General features: G+C 46.0%; 1 protein-coding gene across 5 annotated transcripts; it reads left to right on the forward strand.

The window, feature by feature from the left end:
- The first annotated feature begins 439 nt into the window (after positions 1-439).
- Positions 440-15,346, forward strand: srrm1 (serine/arginine repetitive matrix 1). Of its 5 annotated transcripts, none has more exons than XM_036541624.1 (18): positions 440-651; positions 1,854-1,943; positions 2,081-2,203; positions 5,861-6,031; positions 7,038-7,141; positions 7,328-7,540; positions 8,004-8,219; positions 8,478-8,597; positions 8,931-9,190; positions 10,016-10,096; positions 10,416-10,502; positions 10,734-10,884; positions 12,034-12,075; positions 12,469-12,561; positions 13,084-13,581; positions 13,850-14,039; positions 14,354-14,539; positions 14,840-14,928. In XM_036541624.1, the coding sequence occupies exons 1-18, from the start codon at positions 631-633 to the stop codon at positions 14,849-14,851; spliced, it is 2,658 nt and encodes an 885-aa protein (XP_036397517.1). In that variant the 5' UTR covers positions 440-630; the 3' UTR covers positions 14,852-14,928. The 5 variants fall into 5 exon arrangements, with proteins under 5 accessions (XP_036397517.1, XP_036397516.1, XP_036397515.1 ...); XM_036541622.1 differs by having other exon boundaries at positions 441-651; positions 14,833-15,346; XM_036541623.1 differs by lacking the exon at positions 12,034-12,075 and having other exon boundaries at positions 14,833-15,346.
- The last annotated feature ends 1,356 nt before the right edge of the window (positions 15,347-16,702 follow it).

Below are 16,702 nucleotides of genomic sequence, written 5' to 3' on the forward strand. Positions count from 1 at the left end.
ATTAGACAGATTTTCATTGCATTTTCCTATTATGGTTTTTGTTGAGTTGTACATTCCAATAAAACAGCCATTTAGACAGATGTATGACATGCCTGAGTTGCAGATGAATGACATATGAGATTGCCTGTGTTTATAAATGCTGGGATGCAATATTTAATATAAGAGCTAAATTGAAATTCATGTAGCCTACATGTTGTCACCTGCTATCGGGTTGTTTAAAAAACAAAGGTTGACCGAGGTAATTTCCGGAAATACTATCTCCGACCAGGTAGGACGTCGCAGCAACGTTATTCACGTACCATGAAATAACGTCTGCAATCGACCAATGTACAACGTTATCCACGGGACCAAATGGCAATAGTCTCTTAAAAACGTTGCTGCGACGTCACGAGAACGTCGCCAGAAGGTAATGTCGCGGTGACCAAACGAGCGCTTACTGGCGACGTTGCTGCAAAGTAGTGTGTGTTAGCTGGGTAGCAGTAAGCGTTGCCAAAAAGTATTGCACCAAGCTCAGCAGCGCCGGCCAGTGGCGTTTGAGGAGTAAGTTACGAGCGACGGCTGTTTTCGCGTTGCATTGTGGGTCCCGAGGGCACGTCTTTCTCCGGCACACTCTCTTCCTACCGACAGAACATGGACGCGGGATTCTTCCGCGTAAGTAACTTTTTGCTTAATGTGTTAATGCAGATTCGGTGTATATTTACATCAATTTAAGACTGATGTGGTCGTTTGGCGGATGTCTCCGTGTTAAAATCCAGTCGTTCACATTGTTACCTTGGCTAATTCATGCGCCATTCCGCAGCCAGGAGATGCGATGTAATGGGAGAATAAAAAATGGCGGATGTAACTAACCGAATACACCAAGTGCTAGCTAGCTAGGTTAGCTAGTCTAGCTCCTAAACGATTTAATCAGTATTATACTAATACATTAGGTAATTAATTAACTCGCTCTAGTGCAGTTACTGCATCATCATGTAGTTAATTCAAGATAGATATATGCCCCCATAGATGTCAAAGCGTCAAGGTAGTTAGCTAGCTGTTATTATGCCTGCTGTGGAAATCTGAGGCCTGTAGCTGGCTAACAGCTATCCAGCCAGCAAACTAGTTATTGCCAACTACGCGCTAACTCTACAAATCCCGCCTGTGTGGTCATGTGGATTATACCCTGTATTATACCTGAGTTAACCGTTCCTGGTTATCTGGCTAGTCATTCAGTGATCTTTCCTTAAAGTCCTTTAATATCCCCGGTTTGTCTTTCCAACCCAGGTAGAACGGCTCCGGTTTTTCGAAATTAGCACAATTTAGCTAGCCAATGGTTGTCCTGTTGTGAACTTGGTAGCAAAATTAGTCTGCTTTTTCCAGCGTGAACTCGATTGCTAGATAGGTACTTAACGTTAACTAGTTAAATGAATTGATATTAGGCAAACATTTTTTTAAACAAACTAGTTATGTTATTTTGTAATTACTGTTTCCTAGGCTTTAGCAGCGTCAGACCTTTGCTGATGATTGTTTTCACACTTCGTTGCCCGGAACCCATACTTTGGAAAGGCGGTTTAGCTACCCAAGCATTAGCCACCTAACCCACAGCTAAAGAACTTCATAAATGTCGTAGTTTTCCTGCTAAGGTGCATGAGACTGATAGTTAACTAGCTAATTCTTTGTTAGCTAACTGCTCACAGGGGCAATAGACCAGAACACGCTAGAGAGAGGAACTGGAACGTGTTACCGCGGAGTATGTATTGAAAGAGTTCAGTTTGTCGGTCTATATCTCGGTGTGGTTTGTGTGAGTGATGAAATATGTGTATATATGATGAATTCTAGGTTTCTAACCGATTTATTTTGTGTTTTCTCTTCAGGGCACTAGTGCAGAGCAGGACAATCGCTTTAGTAACAAGCAGAAGAAACTGCTGAAGCAGCTGAAATTTGCAGAATGCCTGGAAAAGAAGGTATATGTGTATTTTGTTGTTTTGGAATGATTTCGGCGTGGTGTTAACAACGTTCACTCTGCACTTTGTAATTGTAAGCTTGTTTCTCCCCATTTCTTGAAATAAGATGTGTGCTGAACGCGTGTGTGTTGTTACAGGTGGACATGACCAAGGTGAACCTGGAGGTTATCAAACCCTGGATTACCCAACGAGTGACAGAAATATTAGGGTTCGAGGATGACGTCGTCATAGAGTTCATTTTCAACCAGCTGGAGGAGAAGGTAATATTTTCACTCTGTTTCCCCTCTGTTGCTTGTTGTTCAGCTAATGAAGTAGGTCTTATTTCTCTGCCTGATTTTTTTTTTTTTTGTTCAGAATGGGTGGGTGGATGGGGGTGCTAGGTAGAAATTTCAGTATCGTTTGTATCATCTGTTATTGAGTATGGAATTAAAGAAAACGCCATCAGTATATGTATTTATGAAAAGATTCAATGGGTCCTTTGACAGTCTCCGACTGCAGGGATTGGAAAAGCAAGAGATTTGTCTATTGCAGAAGAAATACAGAACTGTTGCTTTATTATGTGACAAAGTGCCTTTGACAGCAGTTTTCTAATAATGATGTGATTTATGATTTAAAAGGCCTGAACCAATATGGATGTTATTCCTTGCATCAGACGTATAGCACCAACACCTAATTAGGTCTCTCCTGAGCCCAAAGTCTCACTGAGCCCAACCCCTTTGATGATGCTGTGTGTGTTTGGAGGTGAGTTGTGTGCTGGGTTCGAACCATGCAAGTGACAGAGAAATGGACATTGCCATTTTTACTTTTTAACTTAAAGAGGGGAAAAAAGCACTTTGCACCTCTGGCAGTGTTTTTTGTTCACGCACAATAGAAGCAGTATGTCTGTTTGACATGCTTGTGTTTGTTTGGTCCCTCTGCTCAAAACCTCAGAGATCTGGACCTATTCTGGTGTGTCAAAAAGAAATACTGCTGTAATCATTGCAGGGATATTTTTGTTGGTAGCCTGATGGTGCTTTTATAGTGAGATAGTTACAACTCTCAGATGGTACTTTCATGAGATTCATTTCTTCATTTTTAGTTAGAGGTGTGAAATCTTGCCTCAGCGATTTTGAGATCAGTTGTAGGGGTGCACCGATCGCTAGGGTATTGGAGAGTGCCAGTAACATTGTGCCTTTGGCCGTTAGTGGTTATACATTTATTTATAAATGTTGTTGCACATAGATTACTAAAATTGAAATGAAATGACTGTGCATACCTAAAGAATTATTTTGAATATGATTCTGTCTGGTCATTTGCCAGTTATATATGCAAACCTGGCAACTCCCCTTTCGCTACATTTGATATCCTTTGTTGTTTATGGCCTACCATTTAGATAGGGTTACCATGAGCTAACTTTTTTTTGCTTTGAAAAGTAGTTAATATTGGAAATTTCTCATTTTTAAAATTCATAATAGTAATTTAGAACTCAACAGGGAGTAGAAGAAACATTCATTTAGTGACTCCCAGTAGATAAACATAGTACAATAATTCTGACAAAAATAAGCCTGTGGTTCATTTTTAAGCTTGCTTAGTTTCCTAACAAAACAAGACCTTGCCAACTACCACAACAAGATATTATGACCTAACTGCGGTACTTATATGAAATTGACAATGCAAATATACAAGAAAAGGTGGAGTTTGCTCCCACATTGCTAAGGCCCTGGATTCTATAATCATTTGTCAGGTCCGTGACTTAAACGTCCAGATGTAGATATGGAAAATTACATATTTATATATAGTCTCCTTTTCCAAGAAGTTCTTAAAATAGCATTGGCCAGGGTTGTTATTCAGAGATTGCATATTATTCTCCCATGATATAATTTTGTTTTCCTGTAACTGCTGATTGATGGTAAACCCGCATTGAAATAAATGCAAACAGAGAAATAGTTCTGTCAGTTGAGGTGGAATATTTTAAGATGCTTTAAAAATGTTAACTGCAGGGGGTTGTTACAGAGTAGCAATTTTAACACAGCTTGAAAAATCTATGCAGTTAGCATGTGCTATTTGCTGTGTAACTTTAAAATTAAGGCTTGTGGGATAGTGTTGTTAGTTTGCAAAATTGTAGATCTTCAAAGCCAGGCAGAATTTTCAGAATCTTTGCTTGAGACTGCGTCTTGTAATTGAGAATAAACATTAACCGTGATCCTTGGATGCAGTTTGGAGCTGCCAGAATTTTAATAAATTACCAGTTCGGTCAACTGTTGCAGTGGCTGAGATTTTAATTGTAGGCAGACGGACACATCAGTTTTTGGTAGAGTGAATCTTTTTTAGCTCAGTTCTCTTGTGGGATTTTTCTTAGTCTGCAATTTATAACTTTCATCAAATGTTCCTGAAAACTGTCGTGCAATTAAAAATGTTTACCCTCGTTTAAACTTGGTAAGGGAGCTATGTCCAGCCCAACAGTTCAGCAAATCCGTGTTCGTCACCTTGTCATTCTTTGCTAACGCCCCCTCTTGTGTTCAGAGTAAGAATGGCATTTACAGTTACTGCATTAGGTGTATTTCTCCTTCGATGTAGTGCTCAGTACAAGTATTTATACAACATGTCATAGCTATTGGAATCGGTACTGTGGTCAGACAAATATCCGCCTTCAGTACTAGTCAATAAATCGGTGCACCCCTAGATAACAGCTCTTCTTTCTGTATATGTTGTATTAACATTTGAAGTTGATTTTGATTCATATAAAGGTATTGCTGGGATCCCAGACAGGTACATTGCTGTTGTCATTACTATTTTACTTAAAGCAGTGGCTGAAACCATATTAAATAGTCACATCTTGAACCAAATGTAATTGTAATTCAATCAGAACATATTAGAATATACGATAAGATGTGGGAAACATAAAATGTTATACAAGCACTTGATTGACAGGAATTTCTATTTGTAAGCTTTAGATGCTTGTAATTTTGTTCATGTGAGGGCATCTTTTTTTTTTTTTTCTAGAGTAAATGAAATAAAAGCAAACTTCTCTTTTTTGTGGCTTGTGTACTCATTATTGCTTGTTCGTCTTTTGCAATTTAGATAAATGATATAACATTAAACTCAAGGTGATTGAGTCTCAAGCAGTAGGGAGGCGGAAGCAAGCCCAGGAAGCGTCTCTCTCTGCAGGAGTGTGGGGCGCTCCCGAGCCACAGATCCCCCGGGACGCACAGAAGACTCCGGAACTGTACTTGCTTTGTTGGGGTTCATGCACTCTGTCCTGTGGATCTTGTTGCCATGAGCAAAAAAAAATAAATAAAAAGTGACTCTCAAGATCGTATCGTGGGGGGAATAATGAAAAAAAAATGAACGAGAGAAACAAAAAGAGACAAAATGAAACACGAGAATCAAAAAACCTTCAGCGAAACGGGATAGGGAAGTGGCTGTGAGACATTTGGTCAGTTAACCCTTTGAAGACAGAGGTCGCAAATATAAGGGTGGTTTTTTTGTTTTGCATCCTACAGATCTGGTAAATGATGCTATTAGTTGTGAAAGGCTCAGAACATAGACAAATGCATGCCATTGTATTTTTATTTTTTTGTTCTGTCTCAATGGTCAGCTAGCCCCAATTCATAGGATTTCCAAAGGTTTAAAAATGAGTTTAGTGTCAGTGGAAGAAAGTGGTTGTGTAGGAAAGGAGCAGTGAAGCACAGAATTGTAAGTCAACAAAGGGTTAATAGACCGTAGTACTATTTGTCTCTTTTGGAAGGTGAGGTGAAATAGTCATCTTGAGAGATAGACCTAAAGTAGAAGACTTAAGTCATATAGTTGTTTTTGTCTTTAGGTGTAGTTTAGAAAGCTCTGGGGGAGGCGGAAGCCATACCCCACCAAACCCCCTGGTGTTCCCTTCCTGCACTAAGTGGCGTGTCTGTCTTCGCCCCCTTGTATCTATGTTGCAGAACCCGGACAGCAAAATGATGCAGATCAACTTGACGGGGTTCCTGAACGGGAAGAACGCGCGGGAGTTCATGAGAGACCTGTGGCCCCTCCTGCTCAGCGCCCAGGACAACATCGCTGGCATTCCCACTGCGTTCCTGGAGCAGAAGAAGGAGGAGATCAAACAGAGACAGGTGACTCTCCGCCCCGCTTTGGGAACGTGGGGGCCGAGCTCATTCAGCTCTTCCTGGATCAGCGTTATAGAGGGGGGGGGGTTATCACTTAGGTAATTTGAGAGGTCACCGTGGCAGTAAAACGAATACAATGGTTCTATTAAAAGCGGAGTTCAAATGTAATCAAGAGCCAGGGAGGATTGTACTGAGTCTGGGTAGGTTCGGTATCGAACGAAATTCTATCCTGATGACAGGAGCTGCCCTATTTCTAGGACATCAGATAGATGATCCCCTGAAGTGAACTGTAATGCATTTTGCTCTCATCCAGTTATATGTTAAGGGTTGTCCAATTCATTGGTGTCTCTGCAAAGGTGCCGATAGTGCTCTCCTATGGCACCAGTGCTGCGCTGCACTGACTGCTTAGTGTTGGAGTCGAGTGACTCAGCAAGCCCACAACACATTGCTCCACCAAATCGCCTCTTACCCAATTGCATTGTTGCTCATTCCTCAAAAGGCGTTCTTGACCTGTTCTTGTAAACCCATAAGTACAGACTCCAGAGCCATACACAGGTGTTAAATGTGTTCTCCCGATTTAATGGTAAGCTGCTCTGTGTCTTTCGGCGAGGTATTCAAGACTGTACCCATTAACATTGCACGGGATTTGTGCGAACACGCAAGTGTGGCATAATGCTCCTGGAGGTGCATTTTGGGTATGCAAGCAGACAGGATTGAAGTTTGACTTACTGTCTTTAACTTTAGACAGTGTATTTTACAGCAAGTGTTTGTGGCTTGAACAGGGTTGTATGGTTTAAGTTTAAGGCTGTATGGTAATTTAAGGTTGTATGCCATGTGACTTTACTTGCTACCTGTATGGTAGTGTGGTTAAGGTCTTGTCTCCCGATTGGGTCTTATCTGCTTGGTCAGGCTGCAGTTTTGTTGAGGGGAAGGCGCAATGCAGCCGTTTGCACTGGGACATTGTGTAAAAGGTTGGGATTTGGGGAGATGGCTGACCGTGTGCTGATTGCAGATGGAGCAGGAGAAGCTGGCCTCTCTGAAGAAGATGGACGAGGAGAAGAAGGAGAAGGAAAATAAGGAAAACCGAGAAAAGGCCCAGTCCAGGAGCCCCAGAAGGTGCAGAGCCTTGCGCTTTTGTCAGGATTTCACGATTTAAACTAGCCTCTACATCTTAATGCACGTGCAGTACTAAGTGCTAAAAGAAGTGTCTGTATGACTGTTAATACGTGGCAGCATTCACTGTGATGAGATTATTACGGCTGAATGCGCTCTGACTCACTGGCATTCCTGTGTGGGCTGCAGGAGGAAGTCCAGGTCGGCGTCGCCCCGGAGACGTTCCCCAGCGAAGCGAGACAGAAAGCGGAGCCACTCCCGCTCCCCGCGGCGCAAGCCCAGCCCCGTCGTGACCTCCCCACCTCCAGTGCTGTCCAAAAACCCTCAGGAGCCCCTGCCGGAACCTGACCAATCAGAGAGCGCCCAGCCTCAGCCACTTGTACAGGAGGCCTCCTCCACCAGGTGAGGGGGCAGGGTCACCACGCTGTCACTGTCTCTCTGGATATCTGTTACCATACTGTCTGTCTGCATGCGTATCCAGTATCAAACCTATTTCAACAAACATGTCCGTTGTTATGTTCCATCACTGCCAGTGATTCTAATTGCAGTTTGATTTGAGAAATAACTGTGTCAACATGTCACGTTTAGTGTTTTGCATTTAAGCATCAGTTTAGAATTACTTAAAACACACCAGACTGGACTGGTAAATGTTGAACATTTGAGTGTCTGAAAAAGACCAACAAGATGGCAGATTTAGTTTACAGCATTCATTTTATTGAGCACACTGCCTCATTCAGGGTGGTTTTACCACGCTTGCATATTTGCAGCCTGGCAATAGCTGCATCTTCATAAGCCCTGAAACCCATGCCGCCCCGATGTGGAGTGCATTGCCCTGACCCCTGCCGCACTCTGTTTGAACCTCCAGCGACATGGTGAAAGAGGTCAGAGCGGACTCTGTGCTGGAGGCGAAGGAGCCGTCTCCAGAGAAGCCCCAGAGGAAGGAGGAGAAGAGCCGGCCGAGGGAACGCGAGAAGGACGGCCGCCGGGACAGGCCGCGGCACCGGTCCCGCTCCCGATCCAAATCACGCTCGCGCTCCCGCTCACACTCGCGCTCCCGCCGGAGGCCCCGGTCCCGCTCCAGGTAAGAGGCTGAGGCCCTGCCCCCAGGTCCCCACAATGCCTCAGCCCCCCACCCAGACTGCAGTGGATTGGGGTAGAAAAATACTGCCACTACAGTTCAGCATTCCTACCATTCTTCATGGGCGTGGAGACTGACATGTGCACCAGCTCTTGCACTATACGGGGGTTCATCTGGCAGGCGGTCCTGTTTGTACTGTTTTCCCATATCTGTGACAGGTGTAACAGTGTTGAGACGGAACTGTGTTTTTCCCCCATGCAGGTCCTACTCCCCCCGGCGGAGGCAGAGTCCCAGGAGGCGTGTGTCACCCCGGCGGAGGAGCCCTCCCCGACGCGCCCCCCCTGCCCCCAGACATCGCCGGAGCCGCTCCCCTGTCAGGAGGTGTGTGTGTGTGTGTGTGTGTGTGTGTGTGTGAGAGGGCGTTGGGGAACTGTGTCAGCTATTCCTCTTCCCTCCTTCCCAGTCAATGACTTGAGTATTTTTTTTTTTTGAGGTGTACTATTGCCAGCACTACCTCATGAGTGTAATGGTTGGCTACCTGCATTGTAGTTTGCTACCATTTGTGAATTACATGTGCTTTGGTTTCCAGGGAAGACTAGGGAAGTGCAGGTATTGGTTGCATCGTGCAATCTGATACAAGGGCCATGGAGTGTGCTTTCTGGAGTCTGAGTCTTTATTGCAGTGACCTTACTGTGTGATTTTAATGTCCCGTAGGAGGCGCTCTCCCTCTCCATCTTCCTCCGGCAGCAGTTCCTCCTCTTCCTCCTCGCGTTCTCCACAGAAAAAGGCTATGAAGCGTGTGTCAAACACACCCCCACGCAAGCCTCGCCGTGTGGACCCCTCCTCCAGCCCCTCCAGGAGGCGAGGAAGGACCCCTCCGCCCCCTGGGGGGAGCTCCCCCTCCAAGGGCAGGCGCTCCTCCTCTCCCCGAGCCAGGAAGGGCCGCTCTTCTGCCTCTCCATCCAGGTCCTCAGGTGTGTACCAGCCCTCTATACGTCTCCCCCCAGGTGCATACCACCCCTCTACCACCCCCTCAGATATATACCTGCCTCTCTGCTCAGCTACACACTCGCTCCTCTGTGCCCCCCCCAGGGTAGATACCTGCCCCTCTGCCTACAGGTCCTCAGGTATATGCCTGCTAGTATATCTCTGCTCAGGTACATGCCTGCCCCTCTGCCTCTCTACTGAGGCACATACCAGCTTCTCCACATACATACACATGATGTGTGCCCCAACCTTTCCCCAACCCGCAGATATGACCAGCTCTCATTACACGCCCAGCTTCTGTTACACCTTGTCTGCGGGAACCGTATAACGGGAGTTAATGGGAGGAGCTCATTTCTTGACTCTTGGACCTGATCCTCTGCAGCACTGGGGGCTGGTTCATTCGGATAAGACAGCAGGAAGTGGATATCCGTGGTTAGGCAGATATGACGACGTGAGGGTCATGTTGCATTCCAGTATCTCTGAGCGCAGCGCTCTCAGATTCCCCAGTCGCCCCAGTAACCTAAGACGCAGCTTCATCACTGTGCCGCCCCGCTAAGCTACCGAGGAGGGGCACGTGGCCTGGCGGGAGATCGGTTTCATCTCGTTGGCGTTGTGTAAATTTAGAAGATGCATTGTCATCTTCAGCTACATGTGGCTTCTCTATTGTTCCTCTAACGCACAGTGGGAAGGTATAGAGGTGCTTTTCAGATAACGTATCATCCATCATATCACCATAAAATCCTCTTCCTGTCCTCCTATTACTTTAACCCTGTTCCTTGATGACAAATATGGACCTGTCTTTTTTATCTCAGGTTCAAAAAGAAAACCGGGCGCAAAGAATGAATCTCCGTCACCAGCGCCGAAACCCAGACGGTCTGAACCGTCGGAATCCGGTGAGTAGCCGCACCCGTTTTTCAGTGGCCGAGTCGGTGAGCTCCTGAGTGTGGATTGTGCATCTGTGGAAGTGCTATGGCTGTACGTACGCTGTCGTTGAGTGATATCTGCTCCTGGCCCTCTCCACCTCGTTTTTGATTGACTTTACATTACCGTTCTGCAGGGTCAGTCTACTTTCAAAAAGTGGCAGAGCCGGAGCCAATCAGCCGTGATGGTCAGGCGGGACGGGATGGTGGGGGGGGGCGGGGGCTGGGGCGTGTGTCTGTGTGCGTGTCGATGTTTTCTCCAGCACTGAAAGGACACTCCTTTGCGTTTCAGAGGATGATAAAGGTGGGAAGGGGGCTACAGCAGATTCTGTGCAGCAGCGACGTCAGTATCGCAGGCAGAATCAGCAGTCTTCCTCAGGTTATAACCCTTTTATTTGTGCATCCCCTCCTCTCCCCCTCTCCCCCTCAGTCCTTAACTAACCTTTGTCCTCATTTGTCTTGTCCAGCGCCTTCCTCCTCTGTAGTCTGTGAAGCGGTGTAGCTTCTCAGCTCGTGCCCTAATCCTCATCTTGGTGTGCTTTTTTTTGCCTTGGGCCCCTCTCTGTGAAATAACGGAAGGTGTGTTTGGTCTCTTCTGATCTGATTTCAGAGACTGGATCATCCTCGTCTTCAGAAGATGAAGGGCCGAAGAGAGCGAGCGGGGGCGCCCCAGGGGCAGCAGCCAGAAACGGGGAGATCAAGAGGCGACGGAGCCATTCGCCCTCCTCCCCGAGAAGACGCCACAGGGACGTGTCCCCAAGGTCAGTGACATGACCTTCCTCGGGCCTGGTCAGCCAAGGCTTCACCGTGAAGTCTTTGTTTATCCCTTACTATCCTGATCGTGTGGGCTGATGTTGGTAAGAGAAGTCATGTTCTCTGCCAGAGAACAGTTCTTGACAGGAAGAGGAAAACCACTGCTTTGTGACCAGAAGTTTTCCATCCTGCCATAATGACAGTGTGCAAGGACACTCCTAGTGTTGCTCTGCTCTGGGTTACATCCTGATCTTGTGGAGGGAGATTCAGGAAGACAAAGACTTTGTTTTTGCTGTGTTTCATTGATAAAACTTTTTTCCTTTAGATCATTGGAGGCTCATTGTGTGCTGACTTGAGCATCGGGCGAAAATGAGTGAGGAAATGCAATGTCAGTGATGGTCTGAGTTGCAGAGGGTGGATTTGATTAATGACTCATTGTGTCACAGTGGCACATAGTGAAATCCTCCTACATTTTTTCCTATACATTTTCAGGTTCTCTGAACCCTGAGTGCAGGTCAGATGAGTTTTCCCTATATAGACCAATGGCCTCTGTAAGAAACAGCCTGGTTTCAGTGGTTTCACCATGTCAGTGTAATAATCAGAGCCATTTTGTATTGAAAAGAACGAACACCATGCAGCCAGAGTGTGATTTGAGAGCAGTCTGCTCTGACCGTGGGTGAAGAGCACGGTCTGTAATCCCCCTGGTCCACTTGAGGTGATTGCCGGGGTCAGTGAAGCTCATTTCCATGGCTGCGAGGAGGCGACTGGGGCTTGAGGAGTGTGCACATGCTGTGTTGGTGCTCGAGAGCTACAGGCATGTGTTCCAGGGTCTTAATGCCTTTTTCCCCACCAAGCTTGAGGCAGGGATGCAGTTGAGGTGTTGGTGACACCAATTATAGCACCACCTTTGGATGATCAGAGAATACAGACAGCTGTTTACCAGCAGTTGTTTAGGCAGTAATGGACAGGTTTGGCATCTGCGAGTATGCACATCTGAACTCTCCATAATTATTTTCAGCCATTTTGATGGGGGGTTTTGGCCCCTATCCTTGCCTTTGAGAAGCTCCCTTTGTTTTGTACACGCTGGTACGAAAGGTAGTGTTTTGCTCCGTGTGTGCTGGTGGTCACGGCTCCTTTCTGTTCTGTCCCAATGGCAGGATGGCGATGGGGAAGAGGTGGCAGTCTCCTGTACAAAACAGGTGGGGTGACAGTTCCAGCTTACCTTTTCAGATTGACTAATCCCCCACCCCATCAAGCTCGACTGCCCTTCTAATAGTTCTACAGTTTCTGTATCTGAGTTCTGAAGGTGTGATTTCTGTCATTTGTAGCCAGTGTAGCCCTGGCAGAAACAGATTTCCAACAGAAGTGTGTTTTTGGTGTGTGTGTGTGTGTGTGTGTGTGTGTGTGTGTGTGTGTGTGTGTGTGTGTGTGTGTTTGATTGATTCCATCCTCTCATTTCCTCTGCATGCATGATCTTATCCTCTCAGTGAGAAAGCCTATATGCAAAGACGCTTGAGTGCTGTCTCATTGTGGAAGATTTCCAGTCACTGGGGGTCCCCTAAAAGGTTGCATTTTGGGTTCTCCTCCTTCAGGAGACGACGGACCCCTTCGCCCCCAGGACGACGCCACCGCACCCCTTCCCCTCCCCGACGACGCAGGTCACCCTCTCCTCCACCCAGACGCAGGTAAAATTCCCAGCATGCATTGTTGGAGAGTCCTGCACAGTTGGGGTCCTTCTGTAGCTAGTTTGTAAATCATTTGAAGATGTTTCTTTCACTTAAATTGAAATTAACCGGTGGAAAAAATACAAGTCACGTGAACATTAACATGTATAACTGCAGTTGTATTGGTGGTAGTTATTTGTATGAATGTAACGTACTATAAATGGAAAGGTAGTTAACAATGTCCTCAGTAAAAATGCGGTTTAAATCCCTTATTTGACATCAGTATGTCTTATTCGTATTCACTCACCATTCAGACTAGTGCCTGGTCTTATGACTTGACACTGTCATTACCTTCTTTGGATGGCTAGCCAGTATTTACATTCATACAGTAATTTTACTGATACATTACCATGGCCTAAAAATGAATGGCTTGCATCTGGTATCAGGTTGAATATGGATATACCACTTGGCGTTGTCTAACGGAAGGCCATGTTTTGGTGTGTAGATGTTTCTTCACTCTTCCCCTGGTGTGCTCTATTACAGGTCTCCCACCCCGCCCCCTCGTAGACGCTCTCCCTCCCCAAGACGCTACTCTCCCCCCATCCAAAGGCGCTACAGCCCCTCTCCCCTGCCACCACAGAAGCGAAGGGTGTCAGGCTCACCCCCACCCAAACGCCGGGCGTCCCCTTCTCCAGCACCGAAGCGTCGCTCCTCCAGGTCGCCCAAGCGCAGGAGCTCCCCGACCCTGAAGAGACGTACCCCGCCCTCGGCCTCCTCACCACCCCGCCCCAGGAGGAGCCCCCTGCTCCCCTCTAACCGGCCCGGCCGCGACCCCCGCTCCCCACCTCCACAGCACGGAAACCGCCTGTCACCCTCCCCTGCTGCCCGTGGGCGCGCCCTGCGAGGGTCGTCCAGCCCTCAGGGTCGCCACGGTCCCTCCACCACCCCTCCGCCGGTGCAGAGGCGACAGCAGTCCCCGTCCCCAAGTCACAGGCCCATCCGTAGAGTGTCTCGGACACCCGAACCCAAGAAGACCAAGAAGTAAAGAGCTTTTCATTATCTGCTGAACTGATACATTAAGCTTTTTCCTGTGCAAAACTACCGACTGTTCACTGACCAAAGTTTGTTGGTGATTGTGACTGACTCTTACCTGCCTACTGTCAATGTTCCCATATAGTTGTAATTGTAAATGTGTACTAAATGTTTAGACAGATGCATCAAGGGAATTGTGTACTCTCAGAAACACTTTTTTTTCCTTGAAAATTGGTTGTCCATGTTTGAACCATTCCCCTCTCTCCCCATCTTGCAGGGCGTCTCTAAGCCCCCAGCCGGTGAGGAGGATGCCCTCTCGGTCACCGTCAGGATCCCCGGAACCGCCAGCCAAAAAGCGTCCTGCAGCTCCCTCGGCCTCCCCCTCGCCGTCCCGCTCTGCAAGCGGGTCCCCACCACCCCTTGCCAAGAAGGCCAACAGTGGGTCAGGCAGCCCCTCTCCAGCCAAGGTACAACAGCATCCTGGGAGGTGGGATGCACAAGGCAAAAATAATTCGGGGGGTGTACTACAGTTGTTATGCTTTCCACCAGTCACTGTCCCTTTAAGGCCATTATTGGCTGACTTGAGTGAGTCAAGTATTCCTCATTGTCTCTACCAGATGGCGCAATGTGATGGTTAAGTACACCTTCTGTTAAAAGTTTGTGGAGCTTATATGTAGATTCAGAAGCTTTCCTACAGATCTGTGTTCCACATCTGTAGGAAAGCATTGGGTGGAGTCATTGAAGGCATCCTCATGCATTTTTTTTTTTTTTTTTCCTCCAGAACTCTGATACTGAAGCTGGGGGCAAAAAGAAGAAGAAGAAGAAGGATAAGAAACACAAGAAGGACAAGAAGCATAAGAAGCACAAGAAGCACAAGAAGGAGAAGAGTGGAGGCCCGGCCAGCGCAGCAGGGGACGTCCCGGAGGGTGGCGGACTCGAAGGGGACCCCGATTCTGATCCCAAAAAGGTGAGGTCTCCCCTGTCCACCACCCCACAGTGTGAGACCCATGCCAGTATGCAGAAAACTCTTATGAACCTCTTTCCTGATTGATCTCTGTTCACAAATGTTAAATTTGTCTGTGCCTACCTTTGATTAATTACTGTATTAACTTTTTTGTATCAAGCTCTTGCCCTGAATGTCATTCAGAGATACCATTGTGTCAGGGTTGTGTTAAAATCCATTGTATGATACAATACTGTCTCCTCTCTGTGACATAGCAGGGCCGTTGTGAAGCGTAATTAATGCTACCTTTCTTTAAGGATTCAGACAGTGAAGTAGACGACAGCCTAGATGACCTGGAGAAGCACCTTCGAGAGAAGGCCCTTCGCTCCATGAGGAAGGCGCAGACTTCCCCCTCCCAGTCCTGAGGACCTGAGACCGCCTCTCCCACTTTCCTGAAATCTTCCATTCTCTTTTTAAGTTTGTCATGGTAACTTGGTTGAGCTTTAGAATGTACAGTGCTGTTTACTCCCCTAGGTATTTTTTTGTATAGGGGTGGGGAATTAACCGGTGGGGTGGGGTGGGGTATGAATAGACAAAAGAGGTGGGGCAGAACCGAGTTTGTTACAGCAGAGTCTTTTTTGCAAAGGAAATGGATTGGATAAGTGTTCTGTTTTTTATTTTGTCCCAGTCTTTTTTAAGAAGATAGGGGATCTTGCATAGGTTTGTTTGCATTATGTGCAAGCTGATGGTCCCTCTCCACCTGCTATTACCAACCGTGAAATTTTCTATCTGCATGTTTGCAGCAAAGCACTGAGTTTTTTCTTTCTTCTTCATCATCTTCCCCCAATGTGCATGAAATGGACGGTATAAAAAACCAAATACACCGATTATGCCGACAATGTTTCTCTTTTGTAATGAGTGGTACGTGGAATATGGCAGTGTTGGGCCATGCGGCTGAAAATGACATCCTCAGTTTTGGCCCACATTTTAAAAAAACAAAAACAAAAAAACACTTTAGAATTTCTGTTGAAAACATTGCAGTGAAATATCCGGCTTGTGAAAATGTCAGAGGAATTGGACAAAAAGCAAAAAAAACTGGACTTGAGGGCTTCAGCCTACTAGGAGAAAGCTTTCTAGGTTGCCCCAGTAAGTTGATTTATGGTTGTAACTTTAAGTTGATGATGCTAATCCACAAATTGCATTTTGTTTCAAGCTGTTTTCTGTGGGAGTACATTGGACCTGTATTTAAATATCCTGCTATTGTCATCTTTTGAAATTAAGATTTTTTTAATGAAAATAAATACGGTTTAATTGATTTTTTTTCTCAGCGGCTGTAAACGTAAACACTTCTAGGTGTGCAATAAAGCATTACATCTAATGCTGAGAAAACACTAATCATACATATTGGTAACACCAACCGCTGTGAGGTTGAACATTTTTCTTAGAATCCAGTAAATGTTTAAGCATCATATTTCTGTAGAAATTTTCCTGAGAACACAACAGTCTTTCACAAAAATTGTTTTTGTGCAAAGGCTCTCTTGGTCAGCTACAGCTGTTTTTAAGATTAAATCCTTAACACGGCAGAAGGGTTGTATGGACTTCCACTAGAGCAGCTCTTCCCAAATCTCTCCTGGAGGACTACTTGTCCTGCATCTTTTAGATCTCTCCCTGCTCCAACACAGCTGATTTAAATTATCAGTTTGTTATTAAGCAGCTTCAGGGGTTTATAACGAGTTGATCATTTTAACCAGCTGTGTTGGAGCAGGGAGAGATCTAAAACCTGCAGGACAAGTGGTCCTCCAGGAGAGGTTTGGGAACACTGCACTAGAGGAAACGTTTTTACATTACTCCACCACCGTCGAGATGCATCTGTTACCCTTCCACTGTCCTGTAGGTGGCGCTTTGTACAAAGATTTATACATAGTATTTAACAAAGTAGGACTGCCTGTAGTTTTATTACCAGGTATTCCAGTGAGATGCCTCTGTTTAAAAAAATAATGCAGAAAGCAACAAGCAGAGTTTATTTTCATAAGCAAGTCTCGAAAAGGTGAGTTCTGTATTGAAATGCAGCACTTGTAGCGCCTGTGAAGATGCATTACATTGAACTTCAACAACAGACCTAAATGAGACGTGGACGACCTGTATGTAAAATTTAGTGACGCCAGAATAAATCTTTGGATGGAGCTA

The sequence above is a fragment of the Megalops cyprinoides genome, chromosome 12 (assembly GCF_013368585.1).
Source record: "Megalops cyprinoides isolate fMegCyp1 chromosome 12, fMegCyp1.pri, whole genome shotgun sequence".
NCBI classification, from domain to species: Eukaryota; Metazoa; Chordata; class Actinopteri; order Elopiformes; family Megalopidae; genus Megalops; species Megalops cyprinoides.